Here is a 24471-nt window from a genome sequence, read left to right on the forward strand (position 1 = left end):
AAGGAGTCACTGACTCATTTCCTGGAAGCAGAGGCTAAGAAGCATCTGTACAGGCGTAAAGAGGAAAAGTGGCTTTATGTCTGACAAGAAGTTTTGTCCTTCCCAAGGCATATGGGGTCAAGGCTGGGCCTAAGCCAGTCTCATGACCTTGTGAATCCAGTCCACAAACACAGAGACACGCGTGAAGACGGCTGGCCAGCGGGACCTTGCGCACACTCGGTTGGGGATTATAATTCCTTCCAGGACCCAGCAGTTGTGGGTAAAGCAGGCAAGTGGGCCCCCGTAGTCACCCTGGCAAGTAGGAGAACTGATGAGGGCCCTGGGCCACAGCAATGACTAGCCCCCTTCATGATAAAATAGTTCATTTCTAGCCCCTCCATACCCTCCCAGGGCTGGCCCAGGGCCCTGCCACCAACCTCACAGGCCCCCACAGGGGCCAACAGTCCATCAGTGCACATCTCGCTCTCCCGCACACGTCCTCGGTGCTTGATGTTACACTCCTGGTTGGAGATGACGTTCAGCAAGGCCACATTTAGGACTGTGTCATTACCTGTACCTGCAGTGAGGCGAATGGGGAGAAGGAGAGGGCCCTGGAGGAAGATCCAAGGCTGGGCTTCCTGGCCACGAGCAGTCCTGTGCACTGTGCTCTTACCTTTGGTCTCACCCCAGCCTGCAATCTCACACTTGGTCCCTGGAGGCACCACATACCATTCAGGGGGCAGGCAGATCAGGGCCACACGCTGGTTCAGGGTCACAGATCTTTAGCAAGAATGGGGGCACTCAGGGTCTGAGGCCACAAGGCCCAGTCCCACCTCACACCCTCCCAGGTTGTCCACATACCTCTCCAGCTTGAGCAGGACAAGCTGGGAGCCTGAGGGCCCACACACCATCTTGGCTACTGGGACCCGCTGTAGGCCTGGCTCTCCATGCTGTGGGTTCTGGAACAGGGTGCCCAACCATACCTCATAGCCCATGAGAGGCATATGGCTGGGAGAGAAGCTCTGTTAGGTCATTTGTGACTCTCAGTCCATTGCCACAAGGCTCACTGGTTAGCTTGCCTGGGGAAGGGGGAAGGTGGGATGAGACTGGGTCCCCAAACACAAGGGAGGCTCACCAGGAGGAGAAGCACTGCCGGGCAGTCAGTATCCACTGTTCCTTCACTAGAGACCCGCCACAGAAATGCTGGCCCTGCCTGGAGGAGTGGGGAATTAGGACAGGGAACAGAGTCCTGGGACAGATGCTAGACCTGCCATCTTCTGGCTAGGACCTCTAGGGGCAGGGATAGATTCCCAACCCCCAGTGGGATAACTACAGAGGACACAACCTTAGCTGCTCTCGGTGGGAGACAAGCAGTTGTGCCTCACCGATTCCGCAAGCTGACTGTCCAGGGTGAGTTGCCCGGATGGCCTCCAACCACACGCAGCTTGGAACGACGCTGATCCAGTCGATCCACCCTCTTGCCACACTTCTCAAACTGCACCTGGTCTGTGGGACGGGATGGGCTGGATGAAACCCAGACTGTGTGGATGTGGTGGGCTAAAGGGCCTGACCCATAACTGGCCCAACTCCTAACCTGGGGGGTCCAGGATTGATGGCGGCTGGTCATCAGCTGAAAGACAAAGTTCACTGGGGTTAAGGGAGCCAGTCTTTGGTGGTGGGGGTTGAGGCAGGGTCATGGGGGAAGCATCACTAGTGCTCACCGCAGCGTCGCAGGGCACAGTAATCGAATGGGGTCCCTGGGTCCATCGTGTAGCACCAGGGCCCATGGCTATCCCCATCTGGGTTCCGGCAGAAGTTCTCCTCCAGTTGTGCGTGCGGTTCAGGGGTAAACGTGAACCTAGGAGCGGGAGCAAAATCGTGGCAGAGTAGTGTCAACCATCTCCAGGCTCTGGTCCCAGACACCAAAACATGCCGCCCCGGGGTTAGGGCCCTGGCGGGGCCGGGAGCACCAGGAACTCACTGCGGCTTGTGCGGTGTCTCAGCGGACCAGCGCTGGCACTGGACACCCTTGCGGGTCTTGCTGACCGTGCCGCGGTACTGCTCCCCTGTGCCGTGGTAGCAGTCTGCGGCGGGTGGGGGCAGCCATCAGGCCAAGACCTCGCCCTGGCCCTCCGGTTCCAGGCTTCCAGCCCCGGCTCTAGCCCCCAAGCTTGGGCCTCACCCTGGGGCCGCACGTCGTCCGCACAACGCCGAATCTGGTAGCAAAAGGCCATGCGCATGCCGGGCCGCAGTGTAAAGCACCAGGGCGCCTCTGAGCCGTCGGGGTTCCGGCAGAAGTTCTCCCGAAGGTCTCTAAGCAGGCGCTCCACTCAGTCCTAGCCCGCCAGCCTCCAGCCCTAAGCCCGTGACTACCCTCCTCCCGTCTCACCCGCGGCAGCACGTCCCAACACCCGCCCCCCACCTCACTTGCACGCGTATTTTTCTGGCGTAAATCGGTGCTGATGCGGGATTTGCGCGTCCCAACGCTGGCAAGGTACGCCCGCGGTGGTGGTGTTGGCTGTGCCCCGGTAGCCCTCACCCTTCCCGCGGAAGCAGCTGACAGTCGTGGCCTCGTGGCGGGGCTGTGCCTCGGACCCTTGGATGGACCGAGATAGGTCAGACCCCGAGCTATAGCTGAGATCCCTCTGGGGCTGGGACCAAACCCGCCTTTCGCAGGTGTACGGTACTCCAAGGGATATGCTCTCAGGTCACGACCAGCCCCTCTTCCCTCCCCAGTCAAGCCACGCCCCTCCCCAAGGTTCCCAGGTACCCTCCCAGGCCCGGTTCCCACCGCCTACCGCAGCGGGGAAGGTCACAGAACTCTCGCTCGAGCTGCGGATCCGTAGTGTAGCACCAGGGCCGCTCCGAGCCGTCAGGATTCCGGCAATAGTTGTCGTCTAGACCTTGGTCGAGGAATCTGGGGGCGGTAATGGGGCGTGAACAAGACCCTGGGACTCAGGCTTGTCTGGCCCCGCCCAATTGCCCTACACGGAGCCCTGCCCCTGGAGTCCTGGACCTTCCCTAGCCCGGCCCCCTGGGTGCCGACACCGCCTGCACGTACTTGCCCGGCTCGAAGGGGTGCTGGTGCGGGTGCTGGAGATCCCAGCGCTGGCACTCGCGCCCTGACTCCGTGCGATCCACCGCGCCGCGGTAATCCTCGCCATTGCACCAAACACACGCGGCTGGAGACAAACAGCCAGTGGGTTGGTGGACGGGCGTGGGATTGTCCCTCCACTCTCCCAGCTTGACCCGGCGCCGCTTACCCTCCCGGCAGGATTTGATGCCGCAGCTCTGGAAGCGCACGGCAGGGTTTGTTGTGTAGCACCAAGGACCTCCGGGGTCGCCATCAGGGTTACGGCAGAAGTTCTCTTCCAGGCCATTCCGGAGCGTGGGCGTGTATCTGAGGGCCCAGAACAGCACTATAGTGTGTGCCGGGGGAAGGCTCCAGGCCGGGACGGAGGGAAGGTGTTTGTCTCACCTGTGATCATTCGGGAACTTGTGGCTCCAAGCCTGGCAGGGCAGGCCATCCACGGTTGTGGCCACGGTGCCCCGGTACCCAACCCCATTGTCCATGATGCAGGTCCGTATGTAGTCTGGGAGCAAGAGACAGAAAATCAACTTGGGCTGAGGTCCCCTATCTCCCACCCTGTCCCTCTCCACCCCTACTCGCCTTTCTTCTGGAAGAGGTCACAGCGCCCAGAATGCCGCAGCCTCGTGTGGGGCGAGTGTTGAGTCCATGGCAGCAGTTGGCAACCATGGCTGCTCACATTGTAGTGGAAGGCCCTGGAGAAGGCACAGGGTAACGCCACAGCCCAGCCTGCCCTGCCCCCAGTCTTATCTAGGCCCAGTGGCCACTCACTGGCAGTCCAGTAAGGGCCCACAGCGACCAGCACACTCTTCAGCATCTGCCACATCCTCCTGCCAAGGCCCGGGCACCACTGCATGTAGCAGGTGCTGTAGCTCTGTGCCCCGGAGCACCTGGAAGTCATTCAATGGCGAGCGCTGCCCTGCAGAGTGGGCATGAGTGGGTGCGGGTCAGGTGGGCATACATGTCAGTAATGTGTATTGGTATGTCCATACTTTGTTCATGCAGGGGATCAAAGCTACAAGAGTTCTGGGATGGACCCTGTATGCACTTTCAAGGGCCAGTCTAGCTGCCCTGCACAGATACTTGTGAAAAAAATTTCCCCTGGGAAGCAGGCCCAGACTTGGTAGTTATCACCAGTGCCTCTGTTTAGTGGCAGGCACCGGGCTCAGATCTAACATGTACGCTCTGTGAGAGCAGTTGGTGATGGAGCCTGCCCCATCTCATCTCTCAAATGAGAATGCTAAGGCCCAGAGCCATCACATTACCCAGCCAGGGGCCCTGGCTAGGCATTCAGACACCAAATCTGGGCTCTCACCTGCACAGAGGCATATGCTAGGTTAGAGGGGTAGATCAGGCTCAGGAGAGGTCACTACCTGCTGTGTGCATGCATCTGTGTGGTCCCAACACTGCCTCAGTGCTAGAGCAGATGTGCTAATAGAGGCCTAAGTGGGCAATGTATGTGTGTTCCTAGGGCTTCCCAGCTGTGCTCAAGAGGCCAAGGTCACTGCCCCATGTACACTGAGCCTCTGGCTCCCCAGCTTTTTTCTCATCCTAGGAGGATGGGCCCAACCCCCTCCTGAAGGTAGATGGAGATCAGGGTGGGAGGCACTCACCAGGGACCCCTAAGCATTGGGTCAGAAGCAGCAGGAGTGGGAGCCACTCCATCCTTCTGGCTGGAGGCTGCACTGTGACCCACCACAGCCCCATCCGCGAAGTTGTGAAACCTGTCCCTACGGGATTGGGTGGCTCTGGCTCCACATGTCAGGTCAGGGCTGCTGGACCCTGACCTGAGACCTGGTGACAGGAGCCATGAGGGGCCAGGCCTCAGGTCCCATAGGTCAGTTGCAAGGGTCAGTTACAGCTAATCCCCTGAGAGGCCTCCCTACTAAGTGGACAGGTGTTAGGAAGGTTTGGTGGGGACACTTGAGGTGTCCTGGGGTTGGGGTGAAACCCTTCTGCAGCCTAGTCGCCCAAGGGCATTGTGAAAGTGAGAGCTGCTAAAGTTCTGGGTTCCAGCCCCTGGGTGACATTAAACTTTTCTGAATTTCAGTTTTTCCCTGTAAATTGGGGAAAATTACTTGCCCCAGCTTCAACACTGCCTCCCCTCCACCCTTTTGCTGCCACCTTATCAGGCCCCAGCTGTAGGCAGGTCAGCCCACGCCCGGCTGCAGAGCCCAGGGAGGCCAATCTCACCCGCCAGAAGTGTCATCCCAGGGATGAGCGAGGCTGTCCACTAGGACTAAATAAGGGTAGAGGTAACAGGTAGCAGGGACTCTGGCAGGAACGGCCTTTCAGACATTTTAAGGACCGTCTGAGCGGGGCCTCCAAGTATGGGTAGGAGACAGGTGGCCTAGGGATTCCGGTTAGCACTTCGCATTCTGCCGCAGCAGGGCTGGGAGCATCCCCAGAGCAGGCGGAGGTCGGAGGTGGTGTGGCCTTCCGGCAAAGCTGAGGCCTGGAACAACCCTGTGGGAGGCCCTGGAGGGGATCCACTAGCGCAGGCTGGGCTCGGGCCAGTGCGCGTGCGCGGCTGGAGGCGCTGCGCGCGATCGTGCGCGTGATTTGGCCCTGGACGGACGCCGTAGCCAAGAGGTTGGGCGGATGTTGTGAGCCGGGTCGCCGCGGCCGAGGCTCGGGGTGAGTGAGGGGCGGCTGGGCTCTGAGCCTGGCGGGTTCCGGCTGCTCCCTTCGCGGTCCAGGCTAGTCCAGTGCGAGGGCAGCTGCAGCGCAGGGATCGTGGTGCTAAACTCCGAGCGGGAGCTGTTCTGGCAGGTCCTCTGGAGCTTGGGGCCAGGCGGGGGCGACTTGGGGGAGCCATACCCCGCCCTCGCTGTCCTTGGGCTCCCAGACGGCGGAGTAGGTTAGGTTTTGAGCCCGAATACCCCGGCGGGGCTGGATGGGATAGCCGTGACAGGGAGTCCCCGGGCGGGGACAAGGTCCGTCTCTCACCTGGGTCCTCAGCAACTGACACCCGGAGTGGGTGTCTCGAAGGTTTGCTCATCAAATGAATGACTGCGTTTAATCAGACCTTCAACTACTCTGGTAGTGAAGGGGCACCGATCACGGACGCCCACCGAGGGCCCGAGGTCGGGAAAACCACCTTCCCGAGGGGCAGGCGTGGTGCAGACCCACAAGGGTTTGTGGCGGGAGTAGAGGGTCTGTTTGGGGTGAGATAAGAGGCTGAGCTGCAGAGTAGGGAGTGCTGGCTAAGGCAGTGCTGCAGAGCGAAACTCTAGACCTGCGCTGTCTAATAGAACTTTATATGGTGGTGGGAATGTCCTACCTTTGTGCTGTCCAATAAAGTAACCATTAGCCACTTGCGGTCATTGAACTCTTGAAATGTGGCTAAGGCAACTGAGAAATCTAATTGTTAATTTTTACAACTTTAAATTTAAGTAACCTCATGTGGATGATGGCTGCTGTGTTGGACAGCACAGCTACACATCAGTGAGACCAGCACCAGGGACTCAGTGCAGGTTCTGGGGCAGCTGCAGCAGCAACATGATATGAGGGATAGATGCACTAGGAGGACCAGTGGAGTTTGCCATGAGGCCTGGGCAAAGGTGGTGCTTGGATGAGGTGGGAGGCCCCATGTGTGAGTGGAAACAGGGGAACTATCAGGACCATGGATAAAAGAAGGGAGGAACCCAGGGCTGAGGAAAGAGCCTCCAGCCTTGTGGGGAGTAAGTGGGACTTATGGCTAGAGATGACCAGACCAGTGGTGGTCTGCACTTGGGGGAATGTGTAGGACTCTCGCTTCTGGTTGTGAGCTGGACTCAGGATGGCTTACAACTGAGATGGAAACAGGGGCTCTGCCCCAGGACACCTCACTTATGACATTTTGGTCTGATTTCCACAGAGCTGAGACATTTAGTTATGGTTCAGCAAAAATGTATCTGGTACCTGCTCTCTGCCCAGGCCTGTGCTGGGCACAGGGACACTGGAGAACAAGAAGTGGTCCCTGTCACATGGGCCTAGACCCCGGCTACCCTCCCTGTGTAGGAAGCTGGGAGCCCCTGCATTCTCCTGCCCTATATGTTAGTGTGCATGCCCCTGGCCTCACCTGCTCCCAAGCCTTCCTGCCATGGCAGGACTGAGGTCAGGTTTGGGGGCCCCTGACTGGCCCTGAGTAGACAGGCTCTGTGTCTGGCTCAGCCTCCAGGACCACTGGCTGCCCATAAGAGATGAAGGATGGCATCCAAGGGGGCCGGCATGTCTTTCTCCCGCAAGAGCTATAGGCTGACCTCAGATGCTGAGAAATCCAGGGTCACAGGTAAGGGCTGGCAGGGAAGGAAGGAGGCTCCTCTTGTTGGGAGGAGAAGGAAGGGACAAAGGCCTCAGGCCTTGCTGCATCTGTGGCTGGCCTAAGACCAGAAGTCTCTGGGGCCTGCAGGGGCCAGGAGCTACACTGATCATGTGGCCCTTTTCTCCCTTCTGACTTGTGGCTCAGGCATTGTGCAGGAGAAGCTGCTGAATGACTACCTGAACCGCATCTTTTCCTCTTCTGACCATGTACCCCCAGCAGCCACCAGCAGGTATGGCTGGGTGGGTGGCCCCTCCTCACTCCGCTGGACCAGACCAGAGCAGGGAGGCTGCAGTTGTAGGGAAAGGGAGCCTGGGCTCTGGACAGATAGGCTTAGGCTCTGTTCTTACTGTGCTCCTGGCTGCAAGATCTCTGGCCAGAGAGTCTGCCTTCCATACTCTGTCTGCTTCTTCCTGTCTCCAGGCAGTGCTAGTTCCTTCTGAGAATCAGGGAGCAGAGGTCAGGGAGCAGGTGCGCATTCATGCCCAGCTAGCACCTGGCACCTACTCCACACCCAGCATCTGGCCTTGCATGTACCTGCCCACACCTTGGCCTCAGCCTGGCCCCTTGTAGCTTCTGACTGATCTTGTAAAGAACAAACCCCTCCAGGGCCTTTTCTTTACAAGTTTAATACTTTGAAGTGTAGTCAGTATAAAAGTTACAAGTACATTTTAGCAGAAACTTAGAGACAGAGGGCCAGGCACAGTGGTTCACACCTGTAATCCCAGCACTTTGGGAGGCCAAGGTGGGTGGATTGCTTGAGTCCAGGAGTTCAAGACCAGCCTGAGCAACATGGCGAGACCCCATCTCTACAATAAAATATAGAAATTTGGCCGGGCGCGGTGGCTCAAGCCTGTAATCCCAGCACTTTGGGAGGCCGAGACGGGCGGATCACGAGGTCAGGAGATCGAGACCATCCTGGCTAATATGGTGAAACCCCGTCTCTACTAAAAAAATACAAAAAACTAGCCGGGCGAGGTGGTGGGCGCCTGTAGTCCCAGCTACTCGGGAGGCTGAGGCAGGAGAATGGCGTAAACCCGGGAGGCGGAGCTTGCAGTGAGCTGAGATCCGGCTACTGCACTCCAGCCTGGGCGACAAAGCGAGACTCCGTCTCAAAAAAAAAAAAAAAAAAAAAAAAAGAAATTAACTGGGCATGGTGGCGTGCACCTGTAGTCCCACTATTAGGGAGGATGATGTGGGAGGATCACTTGAGCCTAGGAGGTTGAGGCTGCAGTGAGCTGGCCTCTGCATGCCGCTGCACTCTAGCCTGGGTGACAGAGCAAGACGCTGTCTCAAAAAAAAGAAGGAAAAGCACCTGCTATCTTGTTATTTTAACATGACCATTCAAATGTGATTCTTTTCTGTTTTCTTTGTGTTACATTTTTAATTTTTAATTTTTGTGGGTATATAGTAGGTATATATATTTATGGGGTACCTGAGATACTTTGATACAGGCATGCAATGCATAATAACCACATCATGGGAAATGGGGTATCCATCCCCTCAAGCATTTATCCTTTGTGTTATAAACAATCTAGTTATACTCTTTTAGTTATTTTTAAATGTACAATTATTATTTACTGTAGTCACTCTGTTCTGCTACCAGATAGGTCTTATTAATTCTATTTTTTTGTACCCATTAGCCATCTCCATCTCCCCACAAGCCCTACACTACCCTTCCAAGCCTCTGGTAACCATCCAATACTTTGCCTGCATGAGTTCAATTGTTTTAATTTTTAGCTCTCGCAAGTAAGTGATAACATGCAATGTTTGTCTTTTTCTGCCTGGCTTATTTCACTTAACATAGTGACCTCCAGTTCCATCCATGTTGTTGCAAATGACAGGATCTCATTCTTTTTTATGGCTGAATAGTACTCCGTTGTGTATATGTACCATGTTTTCTTTATTCATTTGCTGATGGACACTTAGATTGCTTCCAAATCTTGGCTGTTGTGAACAGTGCTGCAACAAACATGGGAATGCAGATATCTCTTCGATATACTGATTTCCCTTCTTTCAGGTATATACCCAGCAATGGGACTGCTGGATCTTATGGTAGCTCAGTTTTTAGTTTAGCTTTTTTTTTTTTTTGAGACGGAGTTTTGCTCTTGTTGCCCAGGCTGGAGTGCAGTGGCATGATCTTGGCTCACTACAGCCTCCCGAGTTCTAGCGATTCTCCTGCCTCAGCCTCCCGAGTAGCTGGGATTACAGACACACCACCACGCCCTGCTAATTTTGGTATTTTTAGTAGAGATGGGGGTTTCACCACGTTGGCCAGGCTGGTCTCGAACTCCTGGCCTCAGGTGATCCTCCCACTTCGACGTCCCAAAGTGCTGAGATTACAGGCATGAGCCACCACACCTGGCCAATTTTTAGTTTTTTAAGGAACCTCCAAACTGTTCTTGATAGTGATTGCACTATCATAATTTACATTCCCACTAACAGCGTACAGGGGTTCCCTTGTTCCACATCCTCGCCAGCATTTGTTATTTCCTGTCTTTTGGATATAAGTCATTTTAACTGGGGTGAGATGATATCTCATTGTAGTTTTGATTTGCATTTCTCTGATGACCAGTGACATTGAATACCTTTTCTTTTTTTTTTTTTTTTTTTTGAGATGGAGTCTCACTCTGTCGCCCAGGCTGGAGTGCAGTGGCCAGATCTCGACTCACTGCAAGCTCCGCCTCCCGGGTTCATGCCATTCTCCTGCCTCAGCCTCCCAAGTAGCTGGGACTACAGGCACCCGCCACCACGCCCAGCTAGTTTTTTGTATTTTTTAGTAGAGACTGGGTTTCACCGTGTTAGCCAGGATGGTCTCGATCTCCTGACCTCGTAATCCGCCCGTCTCGGCCTCCCAAAGTGCTGGGATTACAGGCTTGAGCCACCGCGCCCAGCGAATACCTTTTCATATGCTTGTTTACCATTCGTATGTTTTCTTTTTTTCTTTTTCTTTTTTTTTTTTTTTGAGACGGAGTCTCACTTTGTCGCCCAGGCTGGAGTGCAGTGGCGCGATTTCGGCTCACTGCAAGCTCCGCTTCCCGGGTTCACGCCATTCTCCTGCCTCTGCCTCCCGAGTAGCTGGGACTACAGGTGCCCGCCACCGCGCCAGGCTAATTTTTTTGTATTTTTAGTAGAGACAGGGTTTCACCGTGTTAGCCAGGATGGTCTTGATCTCCTGACCTCGTGATCCGCCCGCCTCGGCCTCCCAAAGTGCTGGGATTACAGGCATGAGCCACCATGCCTGGCCCATTCGTATGATTTCTTTTGAGAAATGCCTATTCGTATATTTTCCCCATCTTTTGATGGAATTATTAGTTTTTTTCCGATAGAGTTGTTTGCGTTCTTTATATATTCTGGTTATTAATCCCTTGTCAGATGGGTAGTTTGCAAATATTTTCTCCCATTTGTGGGCTGTCTCTTCACTTTGTTGATCATTTACTTTGCTCTGCAGAAGCTTTTTAACTTCATGTCTGTTTTCTTTATCTCATAATGTATGTAGTTCAGATTATGCTGTATAGAAAACTTTAAAAAAATTTGTCACCTTTAGTTCTTAAAACATTTTTATTGAGCTATGATTAATATACAATAAACTACACATATTTAAAGTATACAATTTGATAAGTGTTAACATATAACCCGTGAAACCATCACTACTCTCAAGGTAATGGACATGTCCCTCACTTCCAAAAGTTTATAGAAGTTTGCATCCTATTTTTATCATCAAATGTTATCCCGAGAGTATTTTTCCACATTATCAATTTATCTTACTGAGCGTCTTTAGGGCCGGGGGTCTGCTGTGGCCCATACAACTGCCCTAGTTTGGAAGGACTTTTGCTTTTGTAAACAATGCTGTGAGGATGCCCAGGGCTGGAGTCGTGTGGCTAGAGTGTTTGAATTGCAGTCACTTTTAAGACTGTTGCCAGATTACTTCTTCAGAGGATCAAGTAGGTTCTCCCTCCCTGCAGTGAGGCACGGTTGTCCCTGTCTCTCACCCCCTCAGCAGCCTTAGCTGTTCTGTCTTTCACGACTTCTGCTCTTTAGGCAGGTCCAAAAGGCAGCATCATTACCTGTTCCATTTAAGTAGCTGTGGTGGTCAGAAAGTTTCTGCTTGCAGAGAGTTCCTGCCCACCCCCACCCCATACTCAGTCCTGGCCTGTTCCCAGAGCCATCTGATCCCTACCTCATGTGATACCAGAGATGGTCCTGCTGCTGCTGCTGCTGCTGCTGTGGCCGCCAGGAGAGAGAGCAGGTGGTAGGGCCATCAGTCAGTGGTTATGGGGTTTCAGGGCCCTGAACTGGGGCCTAGGAGATCCAAAAAGGTCAGGCAAGTTGCTAGTCTTGGCCAAATGGGCAGCGCTGCAGGCACTCAGTGGTGGCTCTCAGGCCGACTGCCCACAGATATGTGCAGTCTGCTGTCAGGATCAGGCACACGACTTTTGGGGTCTGATACAAGAGTAGCCGTCCCAAGTGTGGGCTTGTTAAGAATTGTTTTCTTTTGAGACAGGGTCTCGCTATGTCACAGTCATAGCTGACTGCAACCTTAAAGTCCCTGGCTCAAGGAATCCTCCCACCTAAGCCTCCCACATATCTGGGACCACAAGCACATGCCACAGCACCCAACTAATTTTTTTTTTTTTTTTTTTTTTAAGAGACAGGGTCTTACTGTGTCACCCAGGCTGGTCTCAAACCCCTGGGCTCAAGTGATTCTCCCACTTCAGCCTCCCAAAGTGCTGAGACTACAGGTGTGAGCCACCATGCTTGGCCTATAACTGCTTTTGAGGAAGGCTGCTTTATCCTTGGGCCCACTGGGGTATTCAGAGATGGGGTTGGCTTTAGCCTTCTGTGCCGCTAGCTGAGCACCCCAACTGCATAGCCACCACCTGGCCTTGGCCTGGGACTGAGCAGGAGTGGGGAGGGCCCTTTGTGCATCTCCGCTCCTATAGCTCAGGGCTGGGAGTGACTTACACTGGGGGAATATGTGATCCTTGAGCCTGGGTAGTGGCTACCTTGTCAGGGTGCTTTGTCCCATCTTCGTCCCCTTCCAGAGCCTTCTGTCTGTGTGGATGAGTAGGGAGAAACTGGCATTAAAGGTGGAAGAGCAGGTGGTGGCAGCCTGTGGGTAGCCAGGTATGTAATGGGCCTCCGTTCTGCCTGAGTCCTGCTGGTTACCACCACCTCACTCCCTGCTATTCTTGGGAGCTGAGCTCAGGACAGCACTGACTGGCATTAGACAGTACCCTTTTCCCTCTAGGCATGTGTGTTGAGAGGATGAGGGGGCCACCCAGACAGATTTTTCCCAACTCTTTTGGCTCGAGTAGGTGGGACATGTGCTCTGCTGATCATTTATGGATTGGCGGGTACAGGACAAAGCCATCCAGCAGCTCAGAGGGCTGAGCCTTTCATACTTCCAGGACATGTCCCATTCAACACAGACTCCCCTGGCTGGGTGGTGGCGAGACTGGAATCTGCCCCAAAGGAACCACAGGCCTAGGGGCAAGGGCTGGACTAGGTAGCCTTGGTACTGACCACTTTGGGAACCAGCATTTCTCCCAGCCTCCTTCTTCCAGACATCATCAACACAGCCACCTTTGAGAGTGGGCAGGTTATGTGCTATGCAGACAGCACATGTTATTCCCTGGGCTCTTCACAGCATCTCTGACATAAGCCATTATTCTGTTTTTACAGATGAAGGAATTAAGACTTAGAGAGGGCTACTATATAGTATATAAAATATGTATATAGATAGTTATATGTAAATATAATACACTATATATGTATATATGTGTACATATATATATATGTATTTTTTTTTTGGAGACTTATTTTTTTTTTTGAGTCTTATTCTGTCACCCAGGCTGGAGTGCAGTGGCGCTATCATGGCTCACTGCAACCTCTACCTCCCGGGTTCAAACAATTCTCCTGCCTCTGCCTCCCAAGTAGCTGGGATTACAGGTACACACCACCAAGCCCAGCTACTTTTTGTATTTTTAGTAGAGTTGGGATTTCACCATGTTGGCCAGGCTGGTTTTGAACTACTGACTTCGTGATCTGCTCACTTCAGCCTCCCAAAGTGCTGGGATTGCAAGAGTGAGCCCCTATTTTTTTTTTTTGAGTCTCACTCTGTCCCCCTGGCTGGAGTGCAGTGGCGCGATCTTGGCTCACTGCAAGCTCCGCCTCCTGGGATCATGCCATTCTCCTGCCTCAGCCTCCTGAGTAGCTGGGACTACAGGTGCCCGCCACCGCACCCAGCTAATGTTTTGTATTTTTTTTTTTTAATTTTTATTTATTTATTTATTTATTTTTTTGAGACAGAGTCTCGCTCTGTCACCCAGGCTGGAGTGCAGTGGCCGGATCTCAGCTCACTGCAAGCTCCGCCTCCCGGGTTTACGCCATTCTCCTGCCTCAGCCTCCCGAGTAGCTGGGACTATAGGCGCCCGCCACCTCGCCCAGCTAGTTTTTTGTATTTTTTAGTAGAGACGGGGTTTCACCGTGTTAGCCAGGATGGTCTCCATCTCCTGACCTCGTGATCCACCCGTCTCAGCCTCCCAAAGTGCTGGGATTACAGGTTTGAGCCACCGCGCCTGACTATTTTTTGTATTTTTAGTAGAGACAGGGTTTCACCGTGGTCTCGATCTCCTGCCCTTGTGATCCGCCTGCCTCGGCCTCCCAAAGTACTGGGATTACAAGTGTGAGCCACCGCGCCTGGCCTATTTTTTTTAACAGTCCTGAAGTGCACCAGGTTGAACCGATTGTACTTTTTTTTTTTTTTTTGGAGATAGAGTCTCACTCTTGTTGCCCGGGCTGGAGTGCAATGACACGATCTCGGCTCACTACAACCTCTGCCCCACCAAGGTTCAAGTGATTCTCCTGCCTCTGCCTCCCAAGTAGCTGGGATTGTATGTACACACCACCACACCCAGCTAATTTTTGTATTTTAGTAGGGATGGGGTTTTACTATGTGGCCAGACTGGTCTCGAACTCCTGACCTCAGGTGATCAGCCTGCCTTGGCCTCCCAAAGTGCTGGGATTACAGGCATGGGCCACCATGCCCGGCCTGGACTGGTTATACTTTTGAATTTAGTGGATAATTCAGCCTTCTGACCTGCGTGCCAGAGTCTCGGACTAGGCACAGCCCTTTTTCTGGAGTCTAGGCAGCCACACTGTGAGCTCAGGGGAAAGGATGGGATTTAGTGTCATCTGGCTGATTTCAAGGACTTGTGGACCCCTGGCAGCCTCTCACTCTCCCCAGGAAACCCCTGAACTTCCAGAACCTGCCAGAACATTTGGACCAGTTGCTACAGGTGGACAATGAAGAGGAGGAAAGCCAGGGTATGTGGCCGCCTCTGTAGTGGGGTTGGGAGCTGCAGAGCTGGGACCTAGGGGACCTGGAGACATCTGGTGAGCTCAGGACACCCTATGCATCCTTTCAAATGCTCTTCCCTGCCTGATCCCACCTCTCCCCTTTTCAGGACAGGTTGAAGGGCGGCTTGGCCCATCCACTGTGGTCCTGGACCACACAGGTGGCTTTGAGGGGCTTCTCCTGGTGGATGATGACCTGCTGGGGGTGAGTGAGAGTGAGGTTTGGAGACCCAGATCCAGTCCCTTCTGACACAGCCCCAAGCTCCTCCTGATGTGGCCCTAGTCTCTCTACTCATCTTGATGGAGCTGCAGCCAAAACTTGCCCTGACATGACCCCAGACCATTGTGTTCTCAGTCCTCAAACTCTCCCACCAAAGCCCTGAAACAGTCTTGTTTGTTTTGTTTTTTGTTTTTTGAGACGGAGTCTCGCTCTGTCGCCCAGGCTGGAGTGCAGTGGCGCGATCTCGGCTCACTGCAAGCTCTGCCTCCTGGGTTTACGCCATTCTCCTGCCTCAGCCTCCTGAGTAGCTGGGACTACAGGCGCCCGCCACCGCGCCCGGCTAATTTTTTGTATTTTTAGTAGAGACGTGGTTTCACCGTGGTCTCGATCTCCTGACCTTGTGATCCGCCCGCCTCGGCCTCCCAAAGTGCTGGGATTACAGGCGTGAGCCACCGCGCCCGGCCCTGAAACAGTCTTGATGTGGCCTCAGCCCCCAGCCCTTCCCAGCACAGCCTTGAGTCCCTCTCTCATCCTGCCCTGGCCCAGGATCCCTCCTGATACAAGCGTACCCCCTCCCACCATCCTCAGGCACAGTGCAGTGTTGGCCACCACAGGCAAATACCACCAGGGCTGGCTCAGTTGGGGATGGGGTCTTTTTCCCCTGGGGAGATGCTCTGTGTGCCTGGGAGCAAGCCCACCACCCCTCTTCTTCACCTAGGTGATTGGACACAGCAACTTTGGCACCATCCGCTCTACCACATGCGTGTACAAAGGTGAGACCTTACCCTGCTGTGGCCTAGGTAGTTGGGAGAAAGTTTAAGGGCCCAGGCATGAGGCAAGAGGCAGTCTTTGTCCACCTCGTGGCCCTAACTCAGCTCTTTCCAGGGAAATGGGTCTACGAGGTCCTCATCTCCTCCCAGGGGCTCATGCAGATCGGCTGGTGCACCATCAGCTGCCGCTTCAACCAGGAGGTACAAGTTGGGGAGGGGACCCCTCCCTGGGCCCAGGGAGAGCTTCTCCTGCCGCAGGCCTCATCAGGTCTCTGGATCCCCTCAGAACTGCCCAGGACCCTAACCAACCTGGACTACCCTCTGGAGAAGAAACATGTCCAACCCCATCCCAGGCACCCTAGTTCAGAGAACACCCCTTACTCTTTCCCTCAGATCATCTGTTCCCTTCTCTAGAGCCATATGTGTCCAAGGCTGGTGATTGGTGGGCTCTAGCCCAGCCCCTGCCTGCCTCACCAGGGACCTCACAGGCATTTCCTCCCTAGGAGGGGGTTGGAGATACACACAACTCCTATGCCTATGATGGCAACCGCGTGCGCAAGTGGAACGTGACCACGACGAATTATGGCAAGGTGAGAGCCAAGCCCCTGTGGGTCATCCGCCCCATGACTGTCACTACAGCTTATTTGGAGCCACTGGGAAGCCATAAGGACTATAGGGCACCAGGGAAGGGTCAGGGACCCAGGTCCTTTGTCCTTGTGGCCAGTCTCCCCTGGGTGGTTCTGGAAACGCAGCTGGGGTTCAGAGCCAGCAGGCTGCTGGGCTTCTGTGCATCTGATGAGGCCTCCTCTCATGGCAGGCGTGGGCAGCGGGGGACATTGTGAGCTGCCTGATCGACCTGGATGATGGCACTCTGTCCTTCTGCCTGTGAGTTTCCTGTCTCTATGCCCAGGCCTGGTCCCTGGGGCCTCCCAAGACTGCCCCCAGTTTCCTGGGCCCTGTAAGGGGCCAGGCTGAGTTTGATAGCCTGAGGGTGGGCAGCCACATCCTTAGCACTGGCTCACAGACCCACCCTTCTCCCCAGGAATGGTGTATCACTGGGCACTGCCTTTGAGAACCTGTCCAGGGGCCTGGGCATGGCCTACTTCCCAGCCATCAGCCTCTCTTTCAAGGAGTCCGTGGCCTTCAACTTTGGCAGCCGTCCTCTGCGATATCATTTTGTGAAGATGGCTGTGGGCTGCTCAGAAGCTCTTGGGGGAGCTGGGATGAGGGACTCCCTACCCCAGGGATGCCATGGGCTGGTGGCAGGCCCTGGCTGCTGCAGAGTTAGTGGGGGGCCATGTAGGGTGTCGAAGACAACTTTCCTTGCAGTAGCCTGGTTGGTTGGGTGCCCTTGTCTCCATTGAACAGATGAGGAATGTGAAGCGTCCTCCCTAGGGAGAGTAAGTGGGCAAGTTGTGATGCAAACCAGCCCTGCCTTAGAGCCCAGGCCCCTGAGGGGGTGGGCAGTGGAGAGGGAGTGGGCAGTGGAGAGGGAGTGGGCATGTCTGAGCCACAGATAAGGCGTTGCTGGCTTAACTCTGGCACCTACCCAGTGGCGGGCTACCGGCCCCTGCAGGACCCACCGAGTGCTGACCTAGTGCGGGCACAGAGGTTGCTGGGCTGCTTCCGGGCAGTGCTGAGTGTGGAGCTGGATCCTGTGGTGAGCTGGGGTCTGGGCCTGGCGGGCTGGGGGACCTCCACAGCCTCCTGCCCCTCACACTTCTCCCTCCTCCCCCCTCCACACAGGAGGGACGGCTGTTGGACAAGGAGAGCTCCAAGTGGCGGTTGCGGGGCCAGCCCACCGTCCTCCTCACACTGGCCCACATCTTCCATCGCTTTGCACCGCTCCTGGTGAGCAGCATTGGGAGGGGAGGAGACACGCCATGCTAGACACGCCCATGGTAGATGTGCCTTCACTTGGGGCTGCGGTACTGAGGTGTCCGAGGTCCCATAGCATTACCTGGTAGGGGCCCCATGTGACCAGGGCCCTCAGACCTCAAAGTCAGTCCTCCAGGGAAACGGGGACATTGCCAACCAAGGGCATCAGGGGATGTCCTGGAAGGAAGACTAAAGGATCATAACATCACAGGCCAAGGAAACTGCATGTGCCAAGCCCTTAGAGGAGCCACGGGGCAATGGCCTTCTTGTCCCTCAGTCAGACCCTGGAAGGGCTCACCTATGTTTGGTGTTGCTCAAGTGGCTCAAGGCTCTGTGCCTGAGGCTTCTGCCTCGGCCATATGCCAGGGCAGGGGTGCCTTGACCAGAGTGGAAGGCTGCCACCTCACCAGTGCCTGGCCTTGGTGCAGCGCAAGGTGTACCTGGTGGAGGCTGTGCTCATGAGCTTCCTGCTGGGCATCGTGGAGAAGGGCACACCCGCACAGGCACAGTCCGTGGTGCACCAGGTCCTGGACCTCTTGTGGCTCTTCATGGAGGTGAGGCTCCTGACCTCAGGCCTCAGGCCTGGCAGTCAATCTTCACTGGGGTCGGGAAAATACAGGGAGAATCTTGGAAAAGGCCCCAATCATGGCTGCCTTGGCATCTGTTCCCCCAGGACTATGAGGTACAAGATTGCCTCAAGCAGTTGATGATGTCCCTGCTTCGGCTGTACCGGTTCTCGCCCATCGTCCCAGACCTGGGCCTACAGGTGGGAGCCCCTGCCCCTGCCCTGATTCCCCTGGGACTCGCCTGTCCACTCTGAACACCCCCTCTCCACAGATCCATTACCTGCGGCTCACTATCGCCATCCTGAGGCATGAGAAGTCCCGCAAGTTTCTGCTTAGCAATGTTCTGTATCCTTTCCTTGCTACCAGGCAGGCCAGACATGGGGTGCCCTCTGGATTCAGCAGAGGCCAGGAAGGAGAGTGTCCATCAGGCCAGGGGTCCCCTCGGAGGATCAGGAGGACCAGAGCTGCCCAACATGTGGCACTTTCTCTACAGAGCAAGGACGAGAGAGCAAAGGACTGAGACTGGCCAGCCAGCCTAGCCAGGGGGTTCCGAATGACTGCAGACTCGGGCTATGTGGAGGTGTGGGAGGGGCCACAGGGCCTGCCCTCTTCAGCCACAGCCCAGCACTTTTGTTCATGTTCCACATTGGGGATTCCTGCAAGATCTTTAAGGAGGCAGCTCTTCCTGCTTCCCAAAATTGTTGAGAACTGCATGAGTGAGTGAGAGAGCATAGCTTTGAGCCCCTGACTGGGAAGCCTGAGCTCATAGCCGTTTTCTTGGTCTGGGGTCTTCCAGCCTCCAGGGGGCAGATACAAAGCTGGAAGACACAGAGGTCAGAGTTGGGGCCTGAGAAAAGGCCCCCAGGCCCTCTCTCCAGCTTATCCGACAGTCATGTGTTCCTGTGACAAGCCCTTATTGTGCACCTGCTTTGTACTGGACCTGGTGGGCTTAACCACCACAGCTTTTTGTCAGGGAGCATGCCCTGGGGGTCAGACACATAGCAGCAGCATGCCCCTGTGGTGGTGGGAGAGCTGCGGTAGGCACATCCAGGGATGGGCTCCCGGGGAGGACTCTTGAGGGTGTGCAGAGTGCCCTTGGGCAAGCAGAGCCTTGCCTTGACACCCGCCAGCTTCGATGTGCTCCGCTCCGTCGTCTTCTTTTACATCAAGAGCCCCCTGCGTGTGGAGGAGGCCGGCCTGCAGGAGCTCATTCCCACCACCTGGTGGCCCCACCGCTCCAGTAGGGAGGTGGGTGCACCCCAAATGAGATGAGCAGAGGTCATGGTGAGGGCTGGCCTGGGCACCTGGCCACCAGGCACCTAGCATGAGACCTTTTCACTGGCCCTGGTCCTTGGAGCCCTGGGGATGGGGTGTGGGTGTTCTGAGTGAAGGAGGCCTGGCTAGGTCCTGCGTGACCCTGCTGTATTCCACCTGCTACCCCTGCCTAGGGCAAAGAGAGCACAGAGATGAAGGAGGAGACCGCAGAGGAGCGGCTGCGGCGGCGAGCCTACGAACGGGGCTGCCAGCGGCTCAGGAAGCGCATCGAAGGTCGGCCTGCTTTGGGCACAGGGTAGGGTGGGAGGTGTGTGTATGCACATGAAGGCGCTTGGAGGTGCCCATGTCTAGGTGGGACTCGGGGAACCCTGGTGGTGGAGCCCTGGCCCAAACCTGCTCCCCATCCACCCATGAGCCTGAGGGCCATGTTCCTCACTTTACCTCCAGTGGTGGAAGAACTACAGGTCCAAATCCTGAAGCTGCTGCTGGACAATAAAGATGACAATGGGGTGAGCGACTCCCAGAGCCCTGGGTGGGGCCCTGTGGGGAGGGATGCTGCACTGGGCTTTAAGACCCAGAGGGTGGGGACTGGCTTTGGTTCACATGGCAGGGGCTGGGGGAAGGTGCATCACTGAGCCAGCCCAGTCTGGGCCTGCATTCTCAGCTCAGCACAGCCTCACTTTTCCCTCCCTCAAAGGGCGAAGCTTCTAGGTACATCTTCCTGACCAAGTTTCGCAAGTTTCTGCAGGAGAACGCCAGTGGCCGGGGGGTAGGTGTCCTCCAGGCCAGCCCACTGTGGACCCCTGGCTGCACTACACAGGCCACGCCCTCAGCACCTGGTGCCTCTCGGACTGCCTTGTCCCTGCCTAGCCCCGAGCTTTTCTCTGCTGCTTTTCCCTCCCTGCTAAACCCTTGACCCTCGGGCAGGACCTTGGATGAGGAATGGGCGAAGCTCTGGGTTGGTACCAATGCATGTTTCATGCCTGGTGCCTACAGAACATGCCCGTGCTCTGCCCCCCTGAGTATATGGTTTGCTTCTTACACCGGCTGATCTCTGCCCTGCGCTACTATTGGGATGAATACAAGGCTTCCAATCCCCATGCTTCCTTCAGTGAGGGTGAGTGGCACTGGGGCCCCAGGTCAGTGAGGCTAGACAGAGCCAGGCGTAAGGTAGCCCCTAATGTTAGTGCTGAGCTGAGGGCCTGTGGGGAGCTGTCTCCAGCATCCTGCCTGGTTGAGTCCTACCTAGCCGCAGGTGCCTTCTCCACTGGGGCAGCAAGAGCCCTGCACCCCAGGCCTGCCGATCCTGTGTTAGCTCTGACTGTCCCACGGGCTCTTACCGCTATGGGCTCTTTTCTTTGGTCCTCGCCCCCCATTTCTCTGTGTGTCCTTTATAGGGCTGCCTTGGGTGGGTGCTGGGGGGCCCTGTGTTTGAGTCCCCAAGGGTCAGTGGGAGCCTTACCTGCCCTCGATTGGGGGATATCCCACAGGGCTGAGACTGGGCCTCTCTGCTTCTCCCGAGTGAACAGCTGCCATGAGTACCCCCATGACCCCAAGTTATGCAGCTGCTGGCTCTGACCTGAAATGGCAGGGGTGGGGAGGAGGTAGAGGAGGTCTGGGCTCTGATTCCTCTGTCTGTCTGGGTGGGTGGGTGGCCAAGCCCAGAATTCCCAGGCTGTGCTAGGCCAGATTGGAGGGGAGGGCTGTGGGGAGGGTCTTCCTGCTGGGCCCTGACCACTGGTCTGGCCTCCTCAACTCCTCGCAGAGGCCTACATCCCTCCCCAGGTCTTCTATAATGGCAAGGTGGACTACTTTGACCTGCAGCGTCTGGGGGGCCTCCTCTCGCACCTGCGGAAGACCCTCAAAGGTGTGTGCAGTCCTGTGGGTTGAGAACAGGTCTGGGGCCAGGTTGGGGACTGTCCCTGAGCCTGCTTAGCTGTGGATGCTGAGCCATCCTATGGCCACCAGAGGGTGCCCGAGTCTCCACCCACTCAGGCTGGGAGATACTGATCCACCTGCCCCGCATCTGGGCAGCTTCTCTTTCCCTCCGGCACCCATGCCATAGGGGTCAGGCGTGCCTGGCAGGGGACCAGGGATCTTGGTGAGGTGTGGTTGGGGTGTGCAGGTGCTGCCGGAGCTGCCTTCAGGGATGAGCACAAGCTGCTCTGGTGCAGGGCTGAGGGCACAGCGAGAGCAAGGCCCTGAGCCAGGCATGAGAGTGTGTCTGTGCTGTCAGAACCTCTCTCTGGCGCTGCAGTGTGGACACCGGAGTGTAGGGGCTGAGAGACAGGGAGGTCAGGTGTCCACACACAGGAGATAAGGGCCTGCCCCAGGGAGGTAGGAGAGGGCACAGGTGGAGGGGAGGAGTCAGGATGACCCCAGGCTTCCTGCCAGAGGTTGTGTGGATAGGGCTCCATCAGGGAGAGTGGCTGCAGGAGGTGGTGGGGATGAGAAATTCTGTGTTGGACACAGCACGTTTAGCGGGGAGCAAGGCCTGGGCTGGAGGCAGTGAAGGCGGGGTCGGTTGTTAGCATGGAAGTGGGGATGAACCTGGGATGAGGCTTGGCTCCCAGTGGGAGTGCCCAGAATGAAGCAGCCCTGGCATCTCCTTTTGTTTATTGAGTAGTCAGAGTAGAGGAGGCCCTGGAGAACAGGAGGTCCTGGGAAACAAAACCGGGGACTGGCAGGAAGGGCATGATGGGCTTACATCTATGAAGAATAAAGAAAGTCAATTTGGGCTGGGCGCTGTGACTCAGGCCTGTAATCCCAGCACTTTGGGAGGCCGAGGCGGGCGGATCACAAGGTCAGGAGATCGAGAACATCCTGGCTAACATGGTGAAACCCTGTCTCTAATTTTAAAAAAATACAAAAAATTAGCCAGGCATGGTGGCAGGCGCCTGTAGTCCCAGCTACTCGGGAGGCTGAGGCAGGAGAATGGCATGAACCCGGGAGGCGGAGCTTGCAGTGAGCCGAGATGACACCACTGCACCTCCAACCTGGGCGGCAGAGCGAGACTCCGTCTCAAAAAAAAGAAAAAAAAGAAAGTCAATTTGAAAATAAATGAAAAAGAAGAGTATGATGGGGAAGGCCTCCTGCTATTGAGTGGCAGCTAGACGGGGCCCTTGAGATTCAGAGTGAAGGCTGGGTGGAGCAGGCAGAGGGATAAGGGACAGATACGGTGCTAAACCGGGCTCTGCAAGGCCTCCTGCCCAGCGTGCTGGGCTCTCTCACCATCCTGGGCACTTCCACTGTGGCCTCTTGTACCACCACTGGCCTGAGAACCCTCCTGCTCTTCCTCCCAGATGACCTTGCTTCCAAAGCCAACATTGTGATCGACCCACTGGAGCTCCAGTCAACCACCATGGATGACCTAGACGAGGATGAGGAGCCAGCCCCAGCTATGGCCCAGGTGCCGCAATGGCTGCAGGTGGTGGGATTTGTGTTGGGCTTTACCTGTATCTTGGGGGCAGGAGTCTCATCCAGGGCCACCTCCCACTCCATGCAGGCAAGGGGTTTCTCACCAGGCTGGTCCCTCGCTGTGGGTGGAGGCATGGACCCTCCCTCATGATTCTCGAGCCCCGTGGGCCAAGGGAACCTTGAGCCAGCCCTCGTCCTGGCCTCCTTTCTTCACTGCAGCGCCCCATGCAGGCCCTGGCTGTTGGGGGGCCACTGCCCCTGCCCCGGCCCGGCTGGCTCAGTTCTCCAACTTTGGGCCGAGCCAACCGCTTCCTCAGCACAGCGGCTGTGAGCCTCATGACCCCACGGCGGCCTCTGAGCACCTCGGAGAAAGTGAAGGTCCGCACACTGAGCGTGGAACAGAGGACCCGTGAGGACAGTAGGTGCTGGGTGGGGTCAGGCAGGTCCCCAAAGGACCCTTCGACAGTGTACAATCCCCGCCCCAGGCAAAGCCAAAATACACCCCGTGCCCTCCCAGCCCTGTGGCCTGGCAGCATCCCAGGAGTGCAGGAATCACACTCTGAGGGCAGGAGATCAATGCCACAGAAATAGGTCCTGGTACCGCAGGCCTTGCCCTGTACCCCACCCCACCCCCATGCCCCCATGGGCTCCCTGCGGGTCCCTCCTTGGGCACAGGAATGGGAGAGACAATTTCCTTTCCTGCTGTGAGGAAGGCTCAGGAGAGCCGGGATGGCCCTACCCTTGACCCTGCCCTCCCTGACTCCCCAGTTGAAGGCAGCCACTGGAACGAGGGCTTGCTGCTGGGGCGGCCCCCCGAGGAGCCTGAGCAGCCCCTCACCGAGAACTCGCTGCTGGAAGTCCTAGATGGGGCAGTCATGATGTACAACCTCAGCGTACACCAGCAGCTGGGCAAGGTCGTGCACTCTTGGACCCCGCGTTGGGTGGGGGGTGGTGTGCGTGTTTGGTGGTGTGTGTGTATGCCTGTATGCACATGGGCCTGCAGGGCTGCCTATGCAAGACCGTGCATGGGAGCACATGCCTCAGTGAGGCTGATTTCTGCTCCTGCTGCCTCAGTCTGACCTGCTGACTGTTGTGGGAATGGGACCACCCTGGGCCTCAGGTTGGGACCTTGGCAGGGCTGGGGTGGTCCACACTGGGTCTGAAGAAGCCTGGATGAAGTGCCTAAGGGGCCCTCTGGACACGTGGTCCCATGCTGTGTAGATGGTGGGTGTCTCCGATGATGTCAATGAATACGCTATGGCTCTGAGGGACACAGAGGACAAGCTCCGCCGGTGCCCCAAGCGGGTAAGGCCCACATAGTCTCGGTGGGGGGCAGCTTGCTTACTCGTATGAGTAACCACAGATGAAGTCTGGTTCTGGGGGCTGCCCTGGTAGTTCTCATCCCCACCCTAACCCTGGCCATAGCACGCCAGTGAGAGTGGGGCTGGCAGCAAGGCCTGGCACCTATCACCAGTGTGGCCTGTGCCTAGGTGCCCCCCACCCCCTGGGCCCAATAAGTGCTGAAGCACACCCAGTCTCCTCATAAATTATGCATTGACCCTGAGTGCTTCCTCGGCCACTTGCAGAGTCAGCAGGAAGCGGGGCCTGGCTCCGCT

General features: G+C 56.2%; 2 protein-coding genes across 21 annotated transcripts in view; one reads left to right on the forward strand and one right to left on the reverse strand.

Annotated features, from left to right (window-relative positions):
• RNF123 (ring finger protein 123) overlaps nt 1–24471 on the forward strand; it is a 40949-nt gene that overhangs the window by 699 nt on the left and 15779 nt on the right. For 5 of the 14 annotated variants that reach the window (XR_012431148.1, XR_274648.5, XR_012431146.1 and 2 more), the window contains exons 1-25: nt 5655–5704; nt 7223–7340; nt 7518–7602; nt 14620–14699; nt 14840–14934; nt 15668–15722; nt 15835–15920; nt 16223–16309; nt 16537–16604; nt 16762–16887; nt 17265–17379; nt 17466–17570; nt 18026–18151; nt 18271–18363; nt 18435–18508; nt 19294–19411; nt 19612–19711; nt 19886–19947; nt 20136–20207; nt 20435–20555; nt 21204–21305; nt 22741–22847; nt 23075–23273; nt 23624–23769; nt 24077–24160. Coding sequence is in view for 9 of the 14 variants with exons in the window: in XM_005547144.4 (XP_005547201.1) it covers nt 7259–7340; nt 7518–7602; nt 14620–14699; nt 14840–14934; nt 15668–15722; nt 15835–15920; nt 16223–16309; nt 16537–16604; nt 16762–16887; nt 17265–17379; nt 17466–17570; nt 18026–18151; nt 18271–18363; nt 18435–18508; nt 19294–19411; nt 19612–19711; nt 19886–19947; nt 20136–20207; nt 20435–20555; nt 21204–21305; nt 22741–22847; nt 23075–23273; nt 23624–23769; nt 24077–24160 (2388 nt within the window). In the remaining 5 variants the exon portion in view is untranslated. Of the gene's footprint in view, nt 1–5654; nt 5928–7221; nt 7341–7517; nt 7603–14619; nt 14700–14839; nt 14935–15667; nt 15723–15834; nt 15921–16222; nt 16310–16536; nt 16605–16761; nt 16888–17264; nt 17380–17465; nt 17571–18025; nt 18152–18270; nt 18364–18434; nt 18509–19293; nt 19412–19611; nt 19712–19885; nt 19948–20135; nt 20208–20434; nt 20556–21203; nt 21306–22740; nt 22848–23074; nt 23274–23623; nt 23770–24076; nt 24161–24471 lie in introns of those variants that run through there. The other 9 variants (XR_012431149.1, XM_045386261.2, XM_045386262.2 and 6 more) reach the window with 9 other exon arrangements.
• On the reverse strand, nt 57–5587 carry MST1 (macrophage stimulating 1). 7 transcript variants are annotated; one of them, XR_012431153.1, is made up of 18 exons: nt 4681–5587; nt 3839–3986; nt 3650–3762; nt 3458–3572; nt 3243–3379; nt 3041–3161; nt 2778–2896; nt 2407–2575; nt 2162–2292; nt 1961–2063; nt 1701–1837; nt 1574–1609; nt 1365–1485; nt 1115–1188; nt 841–987; nt 653–759; nt 417–556; nt 57–291 (listed from the first exon to the last, which is right to left on the reverse strand). XR_012431153.1 is itself a non-coding variant. In XM_045386263.2 (18 exons), the coding sequence occupies exons 1-18, from the start codon at nt 4772–4774 to the stop codon at nt 130–132; spliced, it is 2178 nt and encodes a 725-aa protein (XP_045242198.1). In that variant the 5' UTR covers nt 4775–5587; the 3' UTR covers nt 57–129. The 7 variants fall into 7 exon arrangements, 2 of the variants coding, with proteins under 2 accessions (XP_045242198.1, XP_015301398.1); XM_045386263.2 differs by having other exon boundaries at nt 1115–1192; XR_012431154.1 differs by lacking the exon at nt 1115–1188 and having other exon boundaries at nt 841–1058.

This window comes from Macaca fascicularis, chromosome 2 (assembly GCF_037993035.2).
Source record: "Macaca fascicularis isolate 582-1 chromosome 2, T2T-MFA8v1.1".
Lineage (NCBI taxonomy): Eukaryota > Metazoa > Chordata > Mammalia > Primates > Cercopithecidae > Macaca > Macaca fascicularis.

Coding starts and splice junctions, on each gene's coding strand:
- MST1 (XM_045386263.2), bottom strand. CDS start 4,774: ATGGGGCTGTGGTGGGTCACAGTGCAGCCTCCAGCCAGAAGGATGGAG. Junction 3,573..3,649: donor TGACCTCTTCCAGAAGAAAG/GCGAGTAGGGGT, acceptor TCTTGCTCCCAG/ACTACATACGGACCTGCATC. Junction 2,293..2,406: donor CCAGAAAAATACGCGTGCAA/GTGAGGTGGGGG, acceptor GCGCCTGCTTAG/AGACCTTCGGGAGAACTTCT.